General features: G+C 38.8%; 1 protein-coding gene across 7 annotated transcripts in view; it reads left to right on the forward strand.

Moving 5' to 3' along the window:
• The window catches only part of LOC311628225 (disks large homolog 2), a gene marked incomplete at its 3' end in the record, with an annotated part of 1,110,130 nt that overhangs the window by 290,340 nt on the left and 794,105 nt on the right, over positions 1–25,685 (forward strand). The window contains exon 1 of one of the 7 annotated variants that reach the window (XM_084895246.1): positions 2,484–2,768. The exons of 5 other annotated variants lie outside the window; for them this stretch is intronic. In XM_084895246.1, coding sequence (XP_084751372.1) covers positions 2,691–2,768 — 78 coding nt within the window. In that variant the 5' untranslated portion in view covers positions 2,484–2,690. Of the gene's footprint in view, positions 1–2,483; positions 2,769–25,685 lie in introns of those variants that run through there. One more of the 7 variants, XM_084895248.1, reaches the window with a different exon arrangement.

Raw genomic sequence — 25,685 nt, forward strand, 5'->3', positions numbered from 1 at the left:
GACTACTTTTAGCATCATGGCAATAGTAGGGTAAGCTGTGTTCCTGCCGAGCGGCTCTTTGAAAACTAAGCAGGGGTGATCATTTATTTATTTGTTGGATTCGTATGTCCTTTTTCCTCCATGGAGTATAGGGTGTGATGTGGAAAATTTGGCACAGGGTTGTCTAAGAGCATCGAAAGAAAATGAAAGAAGAGGGGAGCTCATAGGAGTGAAAGCACAGAGAAGCAGAAACAGTTGATGGCCAAACCAAACCCTAGGTGGCAGCTAGGCTTGCTGTCCCCAGGGTGCCACTGTTGGCTTTTCAGAACACTGAGTCATTTTCCCAGAGTGTACACCACTAGTGAGCACCAGACAATTCTGTTCAAGATTCACATGAAGAGGCATAATCAGAATTATCGACTCATAAGGCAGGGAGGCCTTAAAAACCATCTGCCCAGTTCTCAGAATGTACAGACGGGCCAAACCAAACATAGAATAAGCAATCAAGGTAGGAGCAGGGCCAGAGTTAGAACCCAGATCTTTCTTTCATTCAGCAAACACACATTGAATGCATCCTGCGAAACATTGTTCCAGCACCAGGGTTACCTTGGTGATTAACAGGGACATGCATTCTGACTACCATTGTATCCCATACTGCCAACTATCCAATTGCCAGCAAGGATATCTGATACACCTGGTCAGACAGCATTCCGTAGACTGAAGGAAGACCCAGCCTCTTTTAGGGTAAACCTCACAGGATGTATGGTGAGAGAAGGGAGGGCTATGCCAAATATTCTGGGCATTCTTTGGGCACCTCTGTTCCATCAACTGGAAAACAATTACTGGATTAAGTCTTATTTGTATGCCACTGGAAGGAAGATTTTCCAGTTACTTTTCTTCTCTAGTTTGTGTGTAAAGGCTTAAATGTTCTTTCATTGGACAAAACACATGTTGTTAAAACTTTTTACCTTTTTATTTTTTTTAAAGGAATTTTTAAAAATTGGTTTCAGGGAGCAAGGGAGAGGGAGAGAGAAATAGAAACATCAATGATGAGAGAGAATGGAGAGAAACATTGATGGGCTGCCTCCTGTATTCCCCCCAACCTCCCCCCACTTCCACCCCTGGTGATCAAGCCTGCAACAAGGTATGTGCCCTGACTGAGAATTGAACCCTTACCTCCTGATTCATAGTTCTATGCTCAACCACTGAGCCACAACACCTGAGCTGAGTTTACCTTTTCAATGCCTCAAAGTCTAAAGTTCTAAACCAGTGTTTCCCAAACTTCTCTCATGATGAGAATCACCTGGTGGAGTTGTTAAAACACAGATTCCTGAATCCCAACTAAGAAGTGCTAAACTAGAATTTTTGGGAACATATAGGTAAAATTGCATACCTAACTTAGTGCTCTGTATATAAAATCTGTCTTAGAGCACTAGTTAAGTATACAATTTTACCTATATGTTCCCAAAAATTCTAGTTTAGCACTTCTTAGTTGGGATTCAGGAATCTGTGTTTTAACAACTCCACCAGGTGATTCTCATCATGAGAGAAGTTTGGGAAACACTGTAATCTAAACCCTAATAAAATCATTGACATTGAAAGCACCTAGGGTAGAATCAAACGTGAAGATTCTTCAAAGGAGCATGGTTTAGGAGCTACCAGAAATCATAAATTTACCTTCCCAAAAGTGACATCACGGTCCTCCACCTATCACTGACTATCACTGCAAGAAGACTGGAGGGCTCAAAAAAAAAAAAAAAAAAAAAAAAAAAAGGAGTACATTGCTCTGCTTTAGTGTAAAGGTAGGTTTAAGCTCCTCCCCATCCCCTCCTCCCCAGGCTGAAAACCTGTGTGTATTCATGGAAGAGCACCCAATAGGTTTAGAGGCAGAACCAATGAGTTTGAAAACTTAAGGACCTTTATTCAGGCTCACTTTGTGCTTTGTCTCTAAGAAATAAAGTCTCAGGTATCGATAAGCCTGGCTCATGAGCAGAGGCAACTTTCCTTGAACCAAAGGGAGTTGAGGAGGGGGTAAGGGAAGGACTCCTCTCTTCCCAGCCACCGAACAGCCAGATGGAATTCTCTGAGGGGACCAGAGCAGGGTATGGGGTCTAGGGACACCTGTTTGTGCCCGCGGGGGCCAGGTTCCTGGTGGCCCTGTCTCTCCCTCCCTTGTGCCTGGCAGCTCCTGTATTGGCTGATTTACCTGGGAGGCTGTCCGTGGGTCTGTCTTTCCTGGGCTCCTGCCTCCAGCAGGAACAGTCAAGACTGAGGGAAGCCAAGCAGGCGTGTAACTCCCGGAGCCCGGGGCGGGAGGTGAGCCGCCTCCGGATGGGATGAGTGGACTGCAGCTCTCCTTCCTCCAGACACACATGGAGTTTGGGTGGTGACGGTGCCCAAGAGCCGCAGACAGATACCTAGCTGACTGGTTGTGAGAGCCAGCCACCGGGAGGAAGGCAGCGCCCGCCCGGCCAGCCCAGACCTCCTGCTGGCGGGATGTAAATATACCTGCAGACTGGCCAAGCAGGACTGCCTCTCCCCTACCCCTCCCTCCACCCACCCCCTCCCTTGGCTCACCAGCATGAGAGGAACTGAGAAAGCAACAGCCTGCGAGTGACAGCTCAGCCCGATCCCGCTGGCTGTCTCTGAGCCGAGGTGGGGAAACTGTTTGTGCAGCAGCTTCATTGTGAATTTCTCCCGCCGGCCTGGCGATGTTCGCCTCCATCTGGTACGCCAAGAAGCTGGGTCGCAGGTTCGTGCACAATGCCAGGAAGGCGAAATCTGAAAAGGTATGGAGCTGGGGGGATGGAGATGATCTTTTTTTTTTTTTCTTTTTTTTTCTGGTTTGCAAACTGCCTGCTCTGGACGGCTGGTCTGGTCGGAGCACAGACGCAGTCGCTATTCGCTTGGCAGGAGAGCTTGCCTCTCTCTCACGGGGGATGTGGTCCATGCCACTTAGAGAAGGGGTGACTCCTGGAGCCCAGCTACTTAGGAGGGGAACATGGGGGGGGGGGCTACGTCAGATGGATCTTGGTTGTTGTAAATATTTGGGGGCAGCATCAATGGAAAAAGGGTCTCCACAGAGACTTAGAGTTCCTTTACATGACACAGGGGGGAAGCCCTGGAGCAGCTGAAATGCTTGCTCCTCCGGGGAGCTCTCTAGTAAACTTGTTGCTACACTGCATTATTTTTATGAGTATAGTCCTTGATTCCGAAGGAGGGGGGCATGATAAACCCCCCAGTGTTTCTCCAGCACTTGTGTCCCAGCTTGTGTCCTAGGACCACATATTTGGGACTCCGAATAACAATGACCAGATCCCACATGGGTACCAGGTAGTTTTTTTTGTTTGTTTGTTTTGTTTTCAAATCAACAAGAGCCATCCTTTAAAAAGTATTTACAATGAGCCAGAATTGTATTTCTCACCACATAGTCATTTAGAGGATGGCTTTGTATTTCTTTCATTCGGCAGGACTGACTGGCTGTTTCAAGAAAACCTCTGTGTAGATTTGCCTCATTAGTTATCAATCTCTGGAAAATGTAAATGGCCTGGAAGTCCTAAGATGCATTATAAGCTTGTCTCTCTGATTTGCCCTATGGTTTTGGAGCAAACTGTCTTGTTTAGGAGATCTGTATCCGGTTTGAGAAGTGTTGGGGAGATTTCCAAAGGTGACAACATTTTGGGAATTGATATTTTTCATATTACTCTGAAGGTGCAACCTTTGGTACATTGTCCTTTCTGTCTTTACTGGTGAGATGGATCCGGAGATGGCTTTTCTGGCCTGGGGCACAGTCCTCCCTCTTCACTGCCAGCTTTCTTCACTTTCACTTGCTATTTGTTTCTTCAGAGTAGGGATGTTGCTAACGTGAGCAAGAATCCAGTGAAGAACCAGGATACAATTGTGTGTAGTGGGAAAAGAGAGAACATCAGTGGAGTTCTGACTTCAGGGTTGTAGCCTTTTAGAATGTCCAGATCTGAAGAATGTAGAATGAAGACAAACTCATTACTTAATGGCATTTTGGTGGGGGAGGAGGAGGCAAGAGTGGGGTAGAATTGATCTCTTTTTTGTTTTTTTTATATATATCACAGGCAAAAGCCTGCAAATCTAATTGTCATGTACTAGCACCTTTTATATTGAACAGTTGGGCTTGAGGTTTTTTTTGTTGTTGTTGTTGTTTTTTCGCTTCTCCAGTAATTTTTAAGAGAAAAGACTTGTAAGTAGTTTTTGTGTGTGTGTGTGTGTGTGTGTGTGTGTGTGTGTGTGTGGTGTTCTTTTTAGCAAATGTGTTAAAAAAGTGCCTTCTTCTTATGAAAATTATAGGTTGTACAGATGAGAGGACTGTCAGGGACCACAAATGGCTCTGGGAGCCCCTGGAAAATAATGACTATGCCAAATTAGCATGCAAAGAAAAGTTGAATGTCCCAGTGACACTTAACTCAGGCTCAGCCTGAATGTGGAGAAGAGCAGCTCTATGGAAGTCAGTGTATAGCACCTGAAAGGATGTTGATCTGAGGAAGTGACACGGCTTCTATTTCTTAAGTATGGGAAGAAGCTAGTTTGGGAACTTCTGATGCCTCCTTGTCATGTCTGTGATGGTGAACGCTTAGAACAGGCAAGAGGATGCCAAATGTGGGGTGAAGGGTTTTAAGTGATTTATCTCAGGGAGTATGGACATCAATATGAGGGAACTGAAGTTTTGCCGAGTGATAAAGACCAAATTAAAAATGATCATTTCTAATGCCCTTGTCCTTGCCAGAGGAGCTAGAAGGAATTAATTTTGAATACTAGGTGATACCGAATAACAAGGAAAAAGCATTTCAGGGTTTGTTTGTTTGTTAGTTTGTTTTTTATGAAATTTATATTCACAGAGTTCCTGGAATAAATTGAAAGGTGTGCTACCTTAAACAATGAAGGCCCTTGGTCCAGGCTCGATGAATGGAAATAGTCGATTTATTCTGTGTGCCTAGTTTTATCACATGACTATTCAAGCTAACTATTGTGATTACTGTTTGTATAACGAGTTTAATAATGTACTTTAACTGAGAAGACAGTTAACAAATGATAGAAAAAGATATATATACAGTGTTATTATAACATCAGAGGTCATATAATTGCAAATGCGAGTGGGGTGTAAAGGGTTGCTGACTATATACTGTCATGCTTTATTGTAAAATGAAGGAAGATGAATACAATAAGATTATTATTTTGTTATATTTAGAAAATGAGTAGTACACTTAAATGGGAAAGAGCTATTGATAGAATCAGAGCATAGTTTAGCTTTGGAGATATAAATCTGTATCACAGAGAATGATTCTGATTTTGTTTTAGTACCTTCTGTAAATTGCAGCTTCTTTTTGCAATAGGTAGCATAGTTTACTTCCTCCTACTCTAGTAGAACAACCTGCACCCATAAGAGCCCATCAGTCCTATTTTAGCATTCAGATATGGTCTGGGTAGTATATTCCTCAAGGCTGGGGTTAATTGAAAAGCTAATTGGGAGTTTACAAGCCTAAATGCCATCTCTAAAAATGCAGTGTGCCTTATTCATGGTTGCCTGGTCTACTGTTTACTTCATCTAATGCCAATAGAATTAAGTAGAAGCATGGGATGTAATAATAATCACAAAAATAATAACATTAACAGTAGTCCCTACTCACACACATTATGCCTCACTTGCTTTAAGCATAGAGTTTCATTTAATCTTCATGGCAATTCTGTGACGTAGAAATTGTTTTTCTGATGTCCCAGAGAGAAGAGTAGCTAGTCCAAGGTCACAGAATTAGCAGTATCAGTGCTGGGACTCGAGCCCGAGTTTACCATTCTAAAATGACTCCTTCAGTCTCTGGCATTCTCTTCTAGCCCCCTATCATTCACCAGTCTTGTGTTAACAAGGCCACCATTCCTTCTCTTCCCCACTCTTTAGAAATTAAAATTCCAATGTCATGAGGTTTACAGAATCAAAGTTACTGATTTAACCCCTTTATATCCATTAAGATGGCTATGTCTACACTATATTGAGTAGACTGCTGTCTGTCCTTTTATTAAAGACTTTACACTCTTTGTCCCCTTCAGTTGAATTAGTGTAGCAAGCTATCATCCTGGCACCTATTATTTCTTTCAAATAGCTGATAATTGTCATCTCATCATGACCTAAGCATTGGCATTTGTACTCATTGCTTGTCCTCTGGAAACGAAAGATGTCTCTGATCAAAAAGGACCTCCATGCTTGTCAGTCATAGATGCGCTCCCTTTTTGAGTGAGTCAAAGATATTAGGTGATTCATGTAGTTTTCTTTCTAAAAAAGAAAAGCAAAAGGCTCTTTGTTATTCTTTCATTAAAAAAGACAGCTTGTGCCAACCAACAAATCCTGTGAACAAAATTATTTTAAATGCGATAATAGGAGTCAAGACTGTCTGGCTGGAATAGAATATGTTTATTCAAATATTTTTCTTTTTTTCATTTGACCCTGTGTAATTAATTCAAAAGTTAGTGTCTTCCTATTATGCTTTTATGTCACATTTCAACTAAAATTGCTTACTTTAGTCAAACAAAGGATTATATGACTTTAAAAAGCATCTGAAAAAGCCTTAAGATAAATTGAAATGAATTTCTTGTGGCATAATAAAATGAAAGAGTATAAAGATGTTGTGAACCTTTACCCCTCTCCCCCCATAAGCATTGCCTCTTTCATTTGGTTTTGTCTTATTTATTCATATATTTATTTGTTTGTTTATTTATTTAATTGGTTAAGCATGCACCATGAAAGTGAATGCATGATTTATTTATAAAAGACTGGCAGATCCATCACCTAATGACAAACTGTGGATGACCTTGGCAGTGATTGATCACTTACCAGTGATTTAACTGAACCCAAATATCTGGATACTAGGCCACATACACCTTAAATAATTTTTTAAGAACCAACACATTGGTTCTACCCTCCTCTCATTGAAACCAAACATTAATTTAATATAAACTAAAGAAAGGACAATTTAGTAATGCATGCGCTGGCAGTATAGCCAGTGAGAGAATAATGTCCTGGGTAATCCTGATATAACATAAACATCTGGCTTAAAGTAAATCTCAGAGGGAGGGAATTAAATTATTCTTGTTGTTTGCTCTCCAGCCTAAAGCCAGTCATTTGGCTACTCTAGGTCTTAATTTTTCTAGATTGTCAAATGGACGTAACACCTGTGCTTCAGTAGCACTCCAAAGCCCCCAGGATGCACTTCAACATGTCTGCAGGACCCATCAGGATACGGCCTCTGCTTTCCTCTCTGCCCTCACACTTTGTCATTCTTCCATGGATACTCTAAATCCATTCTTAACCATTTCAGATTTCCAAATGTCCCATGCTTTTTTCAGCTTCTAGGATTTTGTTTATCCTGTTTGATTGGATGACAATCAAGCTGCAGGCTAATTGTAGTCCAAGTTAGGTAACATCACCATCACTGGGAAACCTTCGCTGTCCTCTACAAGCAAAGTATCAGTCTCCATTGCTCCCATAACAGTTGTACACATGTAGAAACCATCTTTTGTTTCTCTGTATTACTAATTAGATTGGATTCACTAAAAGAAGGACTGTTCAATCTTGTTCACTAAATTGTTAAAAGACTGCCTGCAACAAGGTTGTCTTTTATACTCTATTTCATTGATTCTAGGTTTTCATCAGTTTATAAGTTGCACCATTATTTCATGTATTACTAAGAAAAAAAAGATTGTCAATAGGACTATAACATATCATTTGCAAGACACATCTTGATTATAGAGATGTTAAAAATGTGGGGGAAAAGTATATATTTAGAATAATAAAGTATGGCATAGCTGGAGAGAATGAATGGATTTATTTTAATGATAAAATGAGTTAATATAAATATAATAAAGTGTTTAAAAGTTACACACTTGCTATCAAATCATTTTTATTTCTTTCAACTCATATTATTAGTTGGGATAGGGAAATATAGAGGATAATCCTAAAATATATCATGCATTTATTCTTTGCTGATCAGACTCAACTGGCATTATATGTTTTATTCTAGACATAGAAAGGCAAATTAATAGATGGAAAATGAAATTGAAGGTTATAGAAAAAAAAAAACACAGCTTAAAAGCAATAATCAGGAGTTTAGATTGCAGAAGAGGAAGCTCATGAAGCCAACTGGCCTCTCACTATATATTTATGTGTCAGAACCACAACAACGATAGTTAACTTTCATTGAGTTCTTTCTGTGAGCCAAGAACTGTCCTAATATAAGGATCTAGTGAGACTATTGTAATCAGTTTTTAGAGTACAAACCCATCAACAGTAGGTAGCTGGGATTAGATACCATGTCTGACCAGAGTTCAAACTCTTAACCAGTAAAAACAAACATACATACAGAGTACTCTGTATTATTTAATACTATATATTGTGTATTGGTATACTGTATATGTGATGCATGTTTACAATGAGTTATCTTTCTCTATGAAAGATAACTTTAAAAAGTGAATTTATATGCAAAATCTAAAATCTAGCTTGGGGATAAAAAGCAACATCCTGATGTTAAAGACTCTTCACTCCTCAGTGAATAATAGCATCTTCCTTTGTCTATTCCTGCCTCCTGGAAGATTGAAGAGTAGCCTGACCTGGAGAGAGAGATGGCTAGATTGTCCTCTCAGGTCCCTATCTCCTGAGTTTTGAGAGCACGTTGGTGGTGAGCAGCAGCATGACTCAGCTCCAGTGTCTGCCTAGCTGTGGTGATACAGAGGACAGGTGTTTGTCCACGCTGAATGCAGCCCTGCAGTTCTTGCCTGTCACTTGGCAGGTGAATCACATAGCAAAATGGACAGTAAGTAGTCCCTGTTCTGAGATTCCCACCCTGCTGTCCACCCTGGCAGAGAACAAGGCACACCTGTTAGCACAACAGGGCGAGAGAGAAAGGGAAAGACGGGATCAGAGAAATGGCTGAAATGGAGAAGGAGGTGGGAAAGAGAATAGGCTGGAGAGGAAGATAGCAGGTCACAAAATCACTATAGAATTGTTACCAGTAATAGTAATGACATATACATTCCATGCATCATCTCATTTAATCCTCATTACAAACTTCTAAGTTAACCTATTATTAGCCCTCTGTCTTATAGATGAAAATGCTGAGGTATAAGATGTTATGGAATTTGTCCAAGGTCGCAAGTAGTAGAACCAGCATTCAGAGATAGTTCTGGCCAAATCCAGAGATTATCACTCTAACTGCTCAGACTACATGCTCTTAGCCTTTCCATGGGTTGGGTTAGCCAGTGATTTGGAGAACAGATAAACCCAACACAACAGCAGTCTTCTCAGCTACCTGTCCTCCTCTCTGTTGAGTGACTGTGTGGCTGTCAATAAGATTTGATTTCTCATTGGGGATCCTTCAGAGATCAGATGTCCAGGTAGTTTACTTTCAGTCCAATTTATAGAACTTCAGTTGTTTGTTTGTTTGCTTTTGTCTTCAATATATTTTAGAACAGGCTTCCTCTCCCTGGTAGTCTACGGGGTATTATATTGACTGAAAAATATGGAAGGGGAAACTCGGCCCTCCAGCAAGATTAGCTCAATCATGATGATCCTTGTAAAGATAAATTCGATAATCTGATAATGTACCCATTTAATTTGCATATGTATCATATATATGGGGTTAATAGAGAAACCATCTCACTTTAGATAAGACCTGGTAATTGCTAGTAATTTCCTCAGAGGTAGTCTTATTTCATTAAATAAATTGTTAAACTGTCAATTAAATTATTAAGCCAATATAAATTCTGTCCCATTCACTCAGCACATAGTAGGCCTTAAATAAATACTAGTGAATGATTAACTTAAATGGAGGACTTTAAACTCTGTAGGAATAGAGACTGGAGCAGGGGTCAGCAGGCCTATGTGTTCACTGGCGCTATTCCAACAAACCTGCCACCTGGACTAAATCTCTTAATCTCTCTGGGCCTGAGTTTTTCATCTGCTGTCAGAATACTTCCATTCTAACCGTCTTTGATTCTAATTTCATTTCGTTATAAGACTGCAGAGTCCTTAAAGGGAAAGATTTGATCTCATTCATCCTTGTGTTTCTGGCACCTAGCACAATGCTTAGCACTAAGAAAACCCAAGAACATTTATGTCAAATGAATACATACAAAATGCCTGGAATGTCTGTAAGCATTAGTAAGAAAAATATAATGGAGAATCCACCTATTTTCAAAGTGGAGCAAGATAAGAGACATTCAAGGCTTTTCTTTCTTTACCGCCCCTTTTCTTTGAAGAAGGAGGGAATACAAGGCATTTTCTAGCAGTGCGGTGGGAAGCTCCAGGTCTCATTCTTTCCCACTCTCCTTGGCACTAACAAAGAAGTGAAACAATTGTCATCAGAATACCAGAGTTCTCTTCAACCAGCAATAATAATACTTCAAACTATGACATTTCCCAGCTGTTTTGTCCTATATGCTAAAATATTACAGGTTTATGTTTGTGCATGAGTGTTTATTTCTTGTAACTTCTTCATCTGAAAATTCTAGTTAAGTAGAGAATCCCCCTCCCATCTACTGTGGACTAAATTTTGCCCCATCCCCACTCCAGGGATTCAGATATTGAAGCCCTAGCCCCCAAGTGTATGTGGAGATGTGAAAAAGGGCACTTAGGAGGTAATTGAGGTTAAATGAGAGCATAGTAGTGAGGTTCTAATCTGATAAGATCAGGGGCCTTATAAGGGAAGAGAGATCTCTCTTTCTCTCTGCCATGTGAGGACACACAAGAAGGTGACCATCTGCAAGCCAGGCAGAGAGCTCTTGCCAGAAATCATACCCTGCCAAAACCTTTACCTTGGGCTGCCCATCCTCCATATTTGTGAGAAAAGGCATTTCTGTTGTTTAAGCCACCTAGTGCATGGTAGACTCATATCTAACGATCCATGATTGCTGTGTACAGTGATACTCGATGAGGAGTGATTTTTCTAGTACCCAGGGTGAGGATATCATTAGAGAGAAATATGTAACCCCTTATGTGTTCTTTTTTATCCTAAGCATGTAAATTCTAACAAAGACACAGCCTCTGCAGGGCCAACATCATCTGTTCTGGTGAAGGACCTAGGAGGGGCTATTAAAATTAGTAATATAATAAGAAAAGAGGGAGGAAGTAGGATGCAGGGGAAGAATGAGTTGTTTTTGGAGGATCACTATGCTGGTCTTTATATTCTATGGTCTAATCCAGAGAGGGGTGAGTGCTAACTGTTCACTCAGCAACCTTGGTACAATAAGAAGAGAAAACTTATCAACTACGACTCTTCCCTTCCACACCAATTTGTTGCCTTAGGTCACTCTGATTTATAAACAGAATTGGTTTGCTTTCCATACCTTTCACTCCATCATTCCTCAATATTGACTGTGGAACTCATCTACTATGAGAAGGGCTTCTGACTTTTATAAGGGTTTGCAGGCAGGGACAATGAAATGAACACTGTCCATTCGGGAAGTTAGTATCCATGGTGTTGACCACCCCCCATAGCAGCATCAAACTCTCATTTATCAGGAGGACCTTTGGTGATTCTCTAGCACAGGGTAAACACTGATGAACTGGGGGAGAGGACATTGTTTTGGCGAATTAAGGGAAAGTGGTACTTGGGAAAGTTTGAGAGAATAAGAAAAATAGTTTTCTTTCTCTTTCTTTGAACACCATTTTGGCCTAAGTCTTATTTTCCTATGTTTTCTAAGCTCCTTGAATAAGTTCTTTGCCACCTTTATTGCCCCCTTTCCTCCAACCATTCTATAAATCCTCTTATTGGCACACACAGGAGCAACAGTATGGCAGTGAAAGACTATAGACTGGAGTTCAAATTTGACTCAGTATTTTGTTGTTTGGGTGACCTTGAGCAGGTAACTGCATCTCCCTAATTGTTGATGTTCTCATACATTAAAAATGGTTTGAACTATCCTTGAATGTTTTGATCCAATTAAAAACTGCATGTAACATATCTGGTCCATTGTAAAATACAACATTGTCCCCTCCCTCCCTTCTTCCCTCCCTTCCTCCCTCCTTTCCTTTCTTCCTCACTCTGACTTCCTTTTTACCTCTCTCTTTCCTCCCTCCCTCCCATTCATTTTAGTATTCTGCATAGTTCCAGAAAGGATGCTAAGCAACTTTTGCTGACTTCTTCATCAATGATTATTCTTACTCTTCCACTCCCATGAACTTCAAAATGGACTTGCCCTCCCATTCTAGTTTTATAGAGTGAGGAGATGTGTAAGTCTATCTCTGCCACTAGATAGAAAAAAAAATATGGACATGTTAACGAGTGAAAATTGTCAGTATACTGACTTAGAGGAAATTTTAAGTTTTTATTTCCTTTTTAATACATATATCTTAGATCATCTTATGAAAAGTCTCCCAACCCCCCACCTTTCCCACACCTCCCCTCTCTCAAAACACACCATGCAGTTTTTACAAGAGACTGATTCTCTGTGTTTGGGGAACATCAGTCAAGGCACATTACGTCTCATTTGAAGTGAAGTGGCTTGTGCTGAATGACTCAAGGATCTTAGTTAATCTCCCACCTGGGGGATGCATCACATCACCTTTGTGGCTTTATTTAGGATTTCAGGGGGAAAAACTTGGGGGGAGAGGAGCTGCAACATGCAATGTTACATTCAATTTTAGGACCAAAAAGAACATTCTTTTAAAAAATGATAATAGCTTATTGAGTCCTTTATGCTAGGCCAGTCACGTGTTCTAATTTAGCTAATCTTCACAATAATCCTATGGGGAAAATAATATTCACATTTTTATAGGAGAGGCACAAAAAGGTCAATAAAGTGCTCAAAGACATACAATTAGCATGTTCTAAAGCCAGGATTTGAACTCAGGCAATCAGTAAACGAACCCATATTCTTAACCACAGAGTTGCATTATTCTCCATGTCTTTCAAGATGGGCAAAACTTCTTGTCCAAGAAACATGAAGTCTGGGAAGTTTTTTGCCTGGTAGCAGTTGTTGGCAGCCAAACTTGGGGATTTGAACTCAGATCTTTTGAATATCAGTCCATCAAATATCCCGAGTTTCAAGCACTATTCTTATTGTCTGATATAACCAGCAGTTGATAGGTTCTTCTATATCACAGAAAGTATTATGGGTTGTATTCATATTTTGAGTGGTGGTATTAACAACATATGATATTTTCAGGAAGTAATTGATCCAAATTGACTGTGACTTCTGAGCCCTATTTCCATTTAAAATAAAACTAAAGAGATTAACCAAAGAACATATATGCATAAGCCAAGCGTGCAGACAATAGTGTGGGGAAGGCCAGGGATGAGCCAGGGGCTGGATGGAGGGAAGCAAAGGCAGGGAAATAGGGAACATTTGTAATACTGTCAATAATAAAAGCAAACAAACAAATAAATAAATAAAGCAAGCAAGCAAAATGTCACCCAACAGGAAAGCACTGGGAAAACAATTCCACACCAGTGGTTGCATTAATTGCTACTTTGGAAGTTCCTGCTGTGCATTGAATGGAGTCACTTTGGATCTATTTCTTAGAAATAACCATCTTTATTACTTCTGCTCTAGGATGCACACTTTTGAGATTTTTAGAGGCAAACATTTTCACTAATCTGTTTCTGGTTTTCTGTTTCATTCCATAAGTAATCCCTTTGATTGTTATCATCATTTTTTAATGTTTTCAGATTTAATGTTTAGAAGGTTTGGGACATTATAGGACACTTTTGTTTCTTAGCATATAGTCTAACTCCCCAAATGTAACGTTTCAAACATCATGTTTAATTCAAATAGGATCCATTATTTTATTAAAGTTGGTTTTTTTCCCCCCTGGCATGTCTCCAGAATTTCCAAGTGCTTTATGGAAATGTTTTATGTGATACACAAGTAAGAATTTCTTTCAGTATCAGTCATTTTTCCAGTATTTTGAAAAACACAGGATGGAATATAGCATAATGAAGTGGTGCTTGTTGGCAGTTATGAACTACCCCAGGTAAATTTAAACACATTTCAGATTAATATATGCTTTCTGTCTTCTAGTTTCTTGTAGTTCACCTATCTGCTGGTCTTCAATGACATATATTTTCCACATTTTAAGTTAATGATAGGCTGGTCCCAGGAAAATAAAATTCAGGCAAATGAGTTATCTGTGGCCTTTTAAATCAGTCAACAATTCAACACTTATTTAAACCTTGGCATTGAACAAAGACCTCCTTGTGCACACCTACTAACAATACTATGCTGAGATTTATGTAGTATGTGGAAATGATCAAACCATGATCTCTGTACTGGGGCAGTCCAGGTGTAGGTTAGGAAACACAAAAGAAAGCATGCACATACAGTTAAACTCTAGGATGTGCTTTAACAGCATAACAAATGCTTTTATTCTTCTGTTTTGCCAGACAATCTGTGCAATTTTTTAAATGATTTCAGAGAGGAAAGGAAAGAGGAGAGGGAGAGAGAGAAACACCAATGATGAGAGAGAATCATTGATTAGCTGCCTCCTACAAGCCCCACACTGGGATTAAGCAGGAAACCGGGGCATGTGCCCTGACTGGAATTGAACCGTTGACCTCGTGATTTATAGGTTGACACTCAAGTGCTGAGCCACACCAGCCGGTCTCTCTTTGCTATTTTGCTGACTCTTAGCATTCTAGACCTGTGGGATCATGCCTGATTGCAAACCACCTGGCATATCTCTTATTCATAGAGTCCCACTCTCCAAGATTAGAATAAAGCACATCTGGTGTGATAATGCTCTTAGGTAGCATAAGTGGACATGCATAATGTCCTTCTAGGGGAAAATGCCTTAAAGAAGCATTTTTATTTTTAAATTTTTATTGATTGATTAGTTTTTAGAGAGAAGAAGGGAGAGATAAACATCAATTTGTTGTTCTACTTATTTATGCATTCATTGATTGATTCTTCTATGTGCCCTTACCAGAGATCAAACATGAAATGTTATATTGGGTCAATGCTCTAATCAACTTAGCTACCCTGTGAGGGCCTCTTTTTATGTTTATTATTTCTTTTATGACGTATTGAAACTTCAGAGTGGAGTATTTAAGAACATGAGTCTGAATCCAGACTTCTTGGTTCAAATCTTAGCACTGCCACTTCCCACCTATGGGACTTGGAGCAAGTAACTTAAACTTTCTGGGCTTCAGTTTCCTCCTATATAAAGTGAAAATAATAGTACCTCTCTCATAGAGTTCTGATGAGGACTGAGTGAAGAAATATTTGTGATATAATAGGCTTTTAATAAGTGCTTTTAATAAATACAACAGGACAAGTCAGGTAAAGGAAAGTGATGGTTGGGCCAGTGAAGTTCTGTGGAACCTCTCAACTTAGTGGCCAATTCTTCCATCTTATACCCTGGTTCTGATTTTGACTCACACTAGGTCTACTTTGAATGGTTTCATTGTCATGTGCTCCACATCGGCATAGATAGGCTAGCAAAACTGCCCCAGTACAACAACCCTGGTCTTGACTGAGCAGTGCTTTTGGAAGGTTACTCTTATCTGCAGCCCCAATTTAAGCAGTTGATTTCAGCAGAGATGCTAGGATTACTGCCATCAGGTTGCTGAGTCATTAATTTGAAAAACGTGTACCCAAGAGAGTCTGCCTTGATATCTACCCAAGAGAACATCCTCTGAGGAGGTAGGGCAGGGGCCTCTAATTAGTATAATGAACTTCTGTCTTCTCAAAGCACCAGCTCTGCTTCTGGAAAGGAATCAATATCCATCATCGCTGTTTGTTGCTCAGTGTTATAGATACTTCGTGTGTCTCTGTGCTCTTAGGGACTGTTCCCTGGATGAGAGAACATTCAAATATCAGAAGATGACTTACTTTTGCTTTTATAACTCACATTCTACATTCTAGAATGTCTGTTGCCTCTTTTTCCATATTATACCTATTTATAATTTATATTTTATTTTTTTAAATTTATCTTTATTGTTGAAAGTATTATAGATGTCCCCCTTTTTTCCCCCACTGACCTGTTCTATCTCACCCTCCAACCCCCCATCTTCAGCCCTAGACCTTCACCACACTATTGCCTGTGTCCTTAGGTTATGTATATATGCATACAAGCTCTTTGGTTAATCAGATAAATATATTCATGATTTTTTTCTGCCACTAACTGGAAGTTAATGTCTAGTTTCTTTAAAGAAGAGTTATATTTTATAAAGACAAGCTACTTGCTAAACTAGTGATAAAATTGTAAACATAAAATTGAATATATTTTATTTTTATTGTGACTAAATATACATAACATAAAATTTACCATTTTAACCACCGTTAAGTTTATAATTAGTGGCATTAAGTATGGTTACAATGTTTGGCAACCATCATCACAGTCACTTTCAGAATTTCCATTTTCCCAAACAGAAACTATATAACCACATGAATATATATATATATATATATACATATATATATATATATATATATATATATGTATATATATATATATATATATAGTTTTAATGTAAAAATTTACAGACTCTCCACATTCAACCTTCCTAAAAAATCGACTAATTAATTTACACTAATTCCGCCTACCTCTTAAATGTTTCAGAAATACTTACAAATGCCTAAATTTCCATTATTTATTGATGAGACTTTATTCAAGGTAGTGATGTGAAGCATTTTGTTGCAAATAATGCAATTTAATTTTAGCTGAGTACCTTTAGCTTTGCTAAGATTAGTGATTAAATATTTAGTTGTGTAGTAAATTAGTCAAGCTATGTGATCATTGGAAAGTGGGTACTCCATTTACCACAACATAAATGTTTTACAAGGTATTGTAATGTAACTAGTAAATTAATAATGGCAATTTAGGTTTTAGCTAATTCAACTCTTCCTTAGTATATATTAATTTGGGTTCTGAAGTAAAACAATTTTGACAGTGATAACTGTTACGATGGTTTAGCTGCACCAACCAGAAAGAAAATTGTGAAAATATAATGTGTGTAAAGCTATAAACATAAGTCAGTTTTCAACTGTTTTCTTTGTGAATTTGGGTTGACAAATCTAAACCAGGATTAAATATGCATTGAGGAGAGAGACCATCTTATGGTCAATTTTATACCCTTATTCAGTCAACACATTTTTTATGAGAATTGAAAAAATTGAAACAGCAAATAGTCAATCAAATTTTAAAGAACATCATGAATGTACCCAGATTGAACAAGGCAATTTAAATAGTATAAACAAACACAAAGAACCCAGTTCACAATCATAGATTATTAAGGCGAGAAGTTATTATACTAACATCAAATAATAGTAGATGAATATTATGGGAAATATATACCAGAGCCTTTCTGCAGATGAGGAAATTGAGACCCTGAAATATTTGGCTTCATATATCTAATATTTGTTTTCTTAGAGTTAGCTCAATCATAATCTAGATCTTTATTTTATTTATTGTAATGAAAACGACATGTAGGAAAATGTGAAAACACATGAAAGAAAATAGCTGTGTATAGTCTGTCTTTATTTTATTTGGAAAAACACTGAGATTTGGTTGAGGGAGCATCAGCTTTAGAGTCCAAAAGATCTACACTTGAATCAGCTATTCCTTTCACTAGTTAGTGAAAATGTTAATTTCTCTGAGGCTAGGTATTTACATCTGCAAAATAGGGGTAAAGTAGAAAATCACTACCATAGCAGTGCTGTAGACAGACAGTGGGTATTTAAAAGAAATATAATTTGAATTTCTAATTTACTCTCATTTAGTTTATTACTAATAATAAGATAGACATAATTATTGTATCCTCCCCAGATTCTCTAGAGTTCAGGCTAGTGAGGGAGACAGCTATGTAAGCAGACTACCACATAGCATGACAATTCAAATGTGTCCATCAGAGTTGTGTAATAACAGAAGTAGTGCAGACCGAACATGATTTGGAGGCATAAAGAGAGAAGTCAACAAAAAAGAATGGAGCCAGAGGAGGCCTCGGAGAGGGGGTGATGCCTGGGAAGAGTCTAACAGGATGAGAAGGAGTTTGCCGATGGACAGGGTGAAGAAGGCCATTCTGAGCAGAGAAAACAGCTTGAGCAAAGCATAGATTCCTCGGAGAGCATGGCCTTTTCATGGAACAGCAGCAGCTTCATCACGGCCCAAGCATAGTGTGCACACCGGGGAGTGGGGGGGGCGGGGGGGCTGACTTTGGAAAGGTCAGATAGAGCCAGATGTGAAAGACTTAGTTTGCCATCTAAGAAGTTTGTTTTTTTGTTTTGCTTTTTTTGAAGAGGTATGGAGCACCAGGCTCACTGAAGGGTTTTTGAGTAGGGAGGGAGAAACAGTCAGGGAGGGAGAGAAAGTTCGACATGGTCAGATTCAGATTTTAGGGAAACGGATCTGATGGCAGTATGAAGAATATATTGGAGAAGAGCAAGAGTAGAGGCAAGGAGACACTTCAGGGAACGTTGACAGTGTTCTCAACCTTGAGTGTGCATCACAGTCACTGGAGGTCTTGCTTGAATACAGCTTGCTGTGCCTGTCCTTGGAGTTTTGCATTCAGTAGGTCTGGAATGAGAAACACAGATTTGCATTCTTAAGGAGGTGCCCCTGGACCCCATTTTGGAATTGTGGGCATTAAAATAGTAAGAGGCGAATCAGGGCTTGTACTGGGGGAGGAGAATGAATCTTATTGTAAGGGCCTCATTAATTAGAAGCATCCTTATGGTGCAGTTTTGGCTGCTGAGATTTTGCTGGGACAGTGTGTCTGTGCCTGAGGCATTGGATCATGCTGGAGGGTGTTAAATGAAATAAAATGTTCTAGTTGTTTCCTGCTGGGGATCAGAATGGGACAAAGTGACCTGTGGCCCTCAATGAATGTTAATGCAGGAAAGGGCCTTGGCAATTTCATTATTCAAATTCCTTTTTGTGGTTGTTGTTAAATGAAAAAGTCAATTGAGCCCTGGCTAGGTAACTGGGTATATAATCGAGATACTCAAGGATGTAGGTTCTGTCCCTGGTCAGGGCACATACAAGAATTAACCAATGAATGCATAAATAAATGGAACAACAAATTCATTCTCTCTCTCTCTCTCTCTCTCTCTCTCTCTCTCTCTCTCTCTCTCTCTCTCTCTCTCTCTCTCTCTCTCTCTCTCTTTCTCTCCTTTCCCTTCCTTCCTACCTACCTCCCTCCCTCCCTCTAAAATCAATCAATCAATTCAAATTTTTAGATAGTAGTCATTTCAGATCAAAGAGCAGAGAGATACTTGCCCCCAGTCACCGTGCTGGTTATGTAGGATTGCTTTCTGATATAAATTAAGGGTCTGCTAAGAAGAATCTTGCATTTGGATCTGTTCATATTCCCTGTGTTTCCAGCAATGTAATGGTCAAAGGGGAGTAAAATCAGAATGCATTTTAGATCTTCTCCGTTTCAATTTTTTTTTAAGTAAGCATATACTTTCTTAAGAAGGTTTACATGATCCTTTTCTTTTGGTTCGATAAACATTTGTCCCCCTTTGTTTATTTGGTGCATGTGTTTGCTTCCAAGCCGAACATGATCTCTCTAATTACCTTTCATTGCAACCAAGGTTTCTTTTTCTTGTAGTCCCATTGCTGTTCTAGTGAAATGAGCTTCCTCTGCCGATATAGAAAGAAGCTTTTAATTGACATAATTAACTCCGGGGTGGTTACCTCGGATTTGAAGGAGGCAGTTGATTTCTCCCCGAAAGTGAAGGTACTGCCTGAGAGAGCCAAGCATGCTGTGTGTAATAATGAAGGTGGTTTGGGAAGAATTTTGTGCTCCTAATTAGGAACAAGATGAGGTAGCCTTCTGTCCGCAGGAGGCTCAGGACTCGGGCCTGTAATTGCAATGAGTATAATGGGATTACCTCACACTTGAGACATTGCTCTCACGAAAGGGGGCACAGAGCCTTTCCTTTAAACCAGTACTCCTGTGTGGTAGGGGGTGTGGTGGGGGCCTTTTGAAGAGAGGGATGACTGGAAGGGGTTTTTTCCTGTGTGTGTGTGTTTGTGTATCCATAGTAGAAAAGAGGAGCATGAAAATATTTGCGTCTCTCAAATATAATGCTTCAAATGGAAGGATATTTGAGGGTTATCTTGTATGTGAGACAGTATGTTCAGGATGCTGTAAATGATGTCCGGCATAAATACATTGTACAATACTTCTGCAAGCACTTGGTGCGATTTGCCTAATATTGCAGTTCATAACTGTGAACTACAATAAAATATTATTATATTAGTAGTGTAAATTTCTCCCAGGTATAGGAATAGATATTGAACAGATATTATTACATGCAATAAGTATTTTGAAAGCCCATATAGAACTTTGAATGCATTTTCATTTCAAAGTAAGAGTAGGTTGGATTAATTAAGCACCAGGGACCTTGTATGAGCTGCCAAATTAAGTAATCCCTCTTTTTCTCTTTCTGTTCCTTCCCTCTTTTTTCTTTCCTTTTTCCCCCTTCATCAACCATTCATCTTTGAATACATGCTTACCAAGTAATGTGTGAGGCACTGTTCAGAAAACAGGACTCACAATATCGAACATTTACCTATAAGGAGTTCGCATTTGAATGTAAGAGCCAAGCAAGTCACTATTTAGTCACAAAGCAGTTTGTATCTCCAAGCAACAACGGGGAGTTTTAGACACATCAAAGAAGGAATAAATAATTCCAGCCTGGAAATAGAGAACACTTTATGGAGAATGTTGAAAATGGACTGCTCAGAAAGAGTCTGAATAGGCAGAGTTGGGTAGGACAGCATTCAAGAGTGAGAAAAAACAATAACGACAAAACTACTGGAAAAGCAAAAGGACAAGAGCATTTTAGGGAAACGAGGCATATTTATTTTGGTTGGTAAGCAGGGTATGAGAGAGTGTCAAGTCACTTCTGGAAAAGAAGAGTTGGGCCAGATTGGGGAAAGCCTTGTGTATTGGTAAGGAGCTGGAATACAATTCCACAAAGAGTAGGTAGGCATTGCATAGCTAGTTCAAAAGCACTTGGGCAAGACAGCACAGTCTAATAATGGTTAATAGCACGGGTGCCATCACAGATTTAAACGTAGGCTTTTTTATTGTTTAACTTTGAGGAAGTTATTGAATGTACTGTGCCTCAGTTTTCTCATCCCTAAGAATAATGAAAACTTCATGCTATTGTTATTAAGAACTAAATTAAATGGTGTGTGTAAAGTTCTTAAATATAGCACCTATTATTCTGAACCAGTATTTCTCCTCTTCTTATCCTCCTTAGTCACTTAATGTTAAAAGAACTTGAAGCATCTCTGTATTTATAGAACTAGAGTAGCAAATAACAGATATTCTATTCAGGTTCTTTTTGAGCCTTACTATGTGTAAGACACATGGAAAACATTGGTAACACAAAGATGAGTAAGAGCACAGCATGTGAATAAGGAATTTTACTACCATATGGTCCTGCTATAAAGCAAACTCTTTATATAAAAAGTCCTTTTGGAATATGAACAACCAATACACTCTAAGGGCTTATAGTCAAAAGAACACATTCAGATTGCCTCATGATACAATTATAAGGAACTTGGGCATAGACTTTGGCTCTTAATACATTAACAGATAATAAGGAACTTACATTGTGTGTAAACCAAAGGTATAAGTCAGGATTGAGAAATACTCTAAATGTATGAGTGGAGTGAGGGCTAGGGAAATGGGAAGTCCATCTCTTGATGACATAGAATAAATAAAAAAAGAAATTTGTGTGAATTTCATCCAGGAAGGCTTCCTGCAGAAGGTGGGTTTGTAATGCTGTTTGAAAGGTTGAAAAATAATATGTTGACAGATAGGTGGGGAAAAGCATGTCAGGACCTTATGAAATCTGGCACTGTTTTAAAGAAGGCAGAGAGATGCCAAAACCGGTTTGGCTCAGTGGATAGAGCATCAGCCTGCGGACTCAAGGGTCTTGGGTTTAATTCCAGTGAAGGGCATGTACCTTGATTGCAGGCACATCCCCAGTAGGGGGTGTGGAAGAGGCAGCTGATTGATGATTCTCTCTCATCAGTGTTTCTGGCTCTCTATCCCTCTCTCTTCCTCTCTGTAAAAAAAATCAATAAAATATATATATTTTAAAAAATAAATAAAAAATAAAGAAGGTAGAGGGAGACAGAGAGAAATGAAGAGGTACAGGGAGGCTATGAGACTATATCCTAAAGAAGGCCTAAAAAGGCAAGGTGGGCAGAGGCGATGGGCATGAATGGAGATGGGGTGTTTGGGGGCACCTCAGAGAATGGCTTTCAACTAAGAGAAGGTATTACAGAGTCTGGATTTTCACACTGACCTGGAAATCAATAAATAATTTTCTCTGGAGAGGAAGTGCTAATTATGGACTATCTATGGTAAGGAAAGGTGAGAATTTGGGAAAAGAGATAGACTTTATTACAAGGGGACAAGGCAAGGATATATTGAGTACTTACTATATACCAAGCATGATGCTAGATGCTGTCTCATTTCATCCTCACATTAATTCTGTGGGGAAGATATACAGGGGTGAGCAAAAATAGGTTTACAGTTGTGAGTTCTTTTTTATTTATTAATTATTATATTATTTTCCATGCAAACAACTGTAAACCTATTTTTGCCCCACCATTGTATTTATCTCTATTTTACAGACAGAAAAACTGAGGTTCAGATGAAACAACTCTATCATGATTACACAGTCAGAAAATAAGAATTAACAAATCCAAACAAAATATTCACAAGCAGAAAGTTTAAATTTAGTGTTTAACTAAACCATATCAGGTCCTTCAGAAGCCTATTCATTCAGTAACCAATCACTTCCTGTGGGCGGGACCCTGTATCCCTGTATTTGCATTATTGCTCTGCACCTACTAGCTGTCTAATTTTGGAAGATTCACTTTTCTGTGAGTACTTTCTGAACTGTTAAATAAGCTTTTGTGAGGCCGGGGCCAGTTTGGCTCAGTAGATAGAGTGGCAGCCTGCAGACTGAAGGGTCCCGGGTTCGATTCTGGTCAAGGGCATGTACCTTGGTTGCAGGCACATCCCAGTGTGAGGTGTACAAAAGCAGCTGATTGATGTTTCTCTCTCATTGGCATCGATGTTTCTATCTTTCTATTCCTCTCTGTAAAAAACCAACAAAATATAAATAAATAAATAAATAAATAAATAAATATAAAAATCAATTAAAAATCCTTTAAAAAAATAAGCTTCTGTGAGAATTAAATGCTGTAATACTTGCAAAGATGCTAACTCTTACATACAGTGGCCACTAAATCAGTGTTGGTTGAATTCAAATTTGTGATAACCAGGTAATTACAAGCTATTCTTATCTATTCCCCAAGGAAACACAAGGGCCAACATTTGTTATTTTATTTGTTTCTTTCAGTTCTTTCTGCTTATGTGCAGCACTATAATGATGATAAAGATGATGTTAAGGATAATACTATTAGTAATAATTGCAGCCACCTTTTATTGAGCACATACTCTATGCCAGGATCTGTTAACATGGTACTTTATATTATTTAATTTACTCCTCAGCAAAAAGAAGGCAGAGGGATGCCAAAACCGGTTTTAACAATTTCTTACCTATTTTACCTATGTGGAAAGTCTGGCTTCCAAAAGTTAAATGACTTTGCTAAGAGTACACAGACAATAAATGTTGGAGCAGGTTCTTAAATCCCAAGATGTCTCACTTGTTCTTAATCATCAGGCAATACTGCCCCCCTCTTTAACACAATGTGTTTTTTGAATCAGAGTTGTCAGTGATTCAGGCTCCCTTGCTCCCTGTTAGTCTGAATTAGCAAACTTTCCCTCTAATTCATGTCCTTGGCAGTTGGTTACTGCTGTTCTAAATGCCCTAACTTAAAGGAGACAGTTTCATTTTCTTACTTAAGTGAAACAAACAAACAAAAAAACAGTTTTCCTGAATATCCACAGACATCCCACAGCACAAATCTGCTGAAACACTGATTTACTTGGACAGAAAATGTGAGATTCAATTTCTTCCTGGTTGGGGAACATTTTTCTTAACAGCACTGAATGTTAGTCTTTCTCTCTCTCTTGCTAAGCTATCCAGAAGTAATGATCATGGCATTGATTTTCGACATGTATCTTGGAAATACTGAAATAGAACAAAGAGGCCTGAAATGAGATAAAGAAATAAGGAATATTGGTGTCAAGACTGGGGCATGGCAGAAGGGGGTTGCATGAAGCTTTTGATATTTTAGGTTCTGCACATCTATAAATTGAGAATTAACTTGCAAAGGGAAATAAATGGAAGGAGGTCAGTTAGTACGTAGAAATCTAGAAGAATAATTAAAATTATTAGAGAAAGAGAAAGGAAACCCTCCCACAAGAATCACAGCTACTATGTACTAATGTCTATGGTATGTGGTACTCTTAACAAAGCAGTCAATATGTTATTAACTTATTTGATCATCTCAACACATGTGTGAAGTAGCTACTATGATTATTGCTTTGTAGATGAGAAATTGAATTTTGAAGCAGTGAAATAACCTGAAAAAGTCATGCAACCAATGGAGTCAGAATGAAGCACATTTTTTTTTGTCTAGCCCTAGTGTTGGCCAGTCACTGTCATCTTGACCAGCAGAAAGAGTCACTCAAATCTCAAGGTCCTGAAATAAACCAAATATCTTCCTGCAGCTGGCCACACCTGCTCCAAATTCCCACCTAGAGATCCTAATTTCTAATTTTCAGAAATAAGACATCATTATTGATAATGAAAGAACTTGGCCTTTGGAGTTGAGTGGCTGATTCACTTAGCTGCAGGATCTTCAGCAAGACACTTTTCTGATGCTCATTGTCTGCATCTATAACATGGGAAAATAATATGTGGAAAATATAATATGGCAAATTTTACATAGTGCCTTATACTTTATTAGTGTTCAGAACATTATGTAACATAGAATATTATTGATAATTTCCTGATTTTAGCACAATGCCTAGTTCCAAGAAGGTGCTCAAAAGTGGTATCAATAGATCTTACCGTAAAACATGATCCTTCTCAGCCTCTAACTCTGGGAAAATCAACTGGCACATGCAATGACATTTGTAGTCCTACCCAAAGAGCTAGGTCATTGGTCCTTACTCATAATAATTACTTTTTTCCTAGACAATTTCTACTATGTGACAAAGCTACAGTAAAGCTTCTTTATTTAACATCTCTATTAAATAAAAGCTGGATGCCTTGAGGGGGAGAGTAGTGCACGCTGAATAATCCTCTGTTTTGCATATGGAAATTCAGCTACCAGATTTTGCAAAAGAAATTCAGAGGCATCTTAAAGTAGAGGATGACCTTCACATTTTCATAAAATAAATGATTAATGTGGGGACCACTAATTCCACCCATACTTTACTCCCCAAACAACTTTATCCATCCTGAGAAAGGCCTCTCACTTTCAAGGATAAATGATACATTTAAAAAACACACAATTATGAACAATCAGGTATGTAATTTATATTTGTTATGCATAATAAAATACATAATTAAACATCACTTCATAATTAATCAAGTCATTAAACCCTGGAAGTGTCAAGAAGCTCCTCTGCAGCAGCATCCTGAGTTGGGGAGATTATTTATAAATAGTCTCACAATCCTAGGACTATTTTCATTCCTGTTTTATTTTCTCCAAGTGTCGTTGGATAGGTCAGTCTTGATTAAATACTGCATTTGGATATGCACTTTAAGCAGAGTGTTCCAAGGCCATGCATCTGAGCTGTTCAATA

Source organism: Pipistrellus hanaki (assembly GCF_964339955.1).
Source record: "Pipistrellus hanaki genome assembly, chromosome: 9".
In the NCBI taxonomy this organism is placed as follows: domain Eukaryota; kingdom Metazoa; phylum Chordata; class Mammalia; order Chiroptera; family Vespertilionidae; genus Pipistrellus; species Pipistrellus hanaki.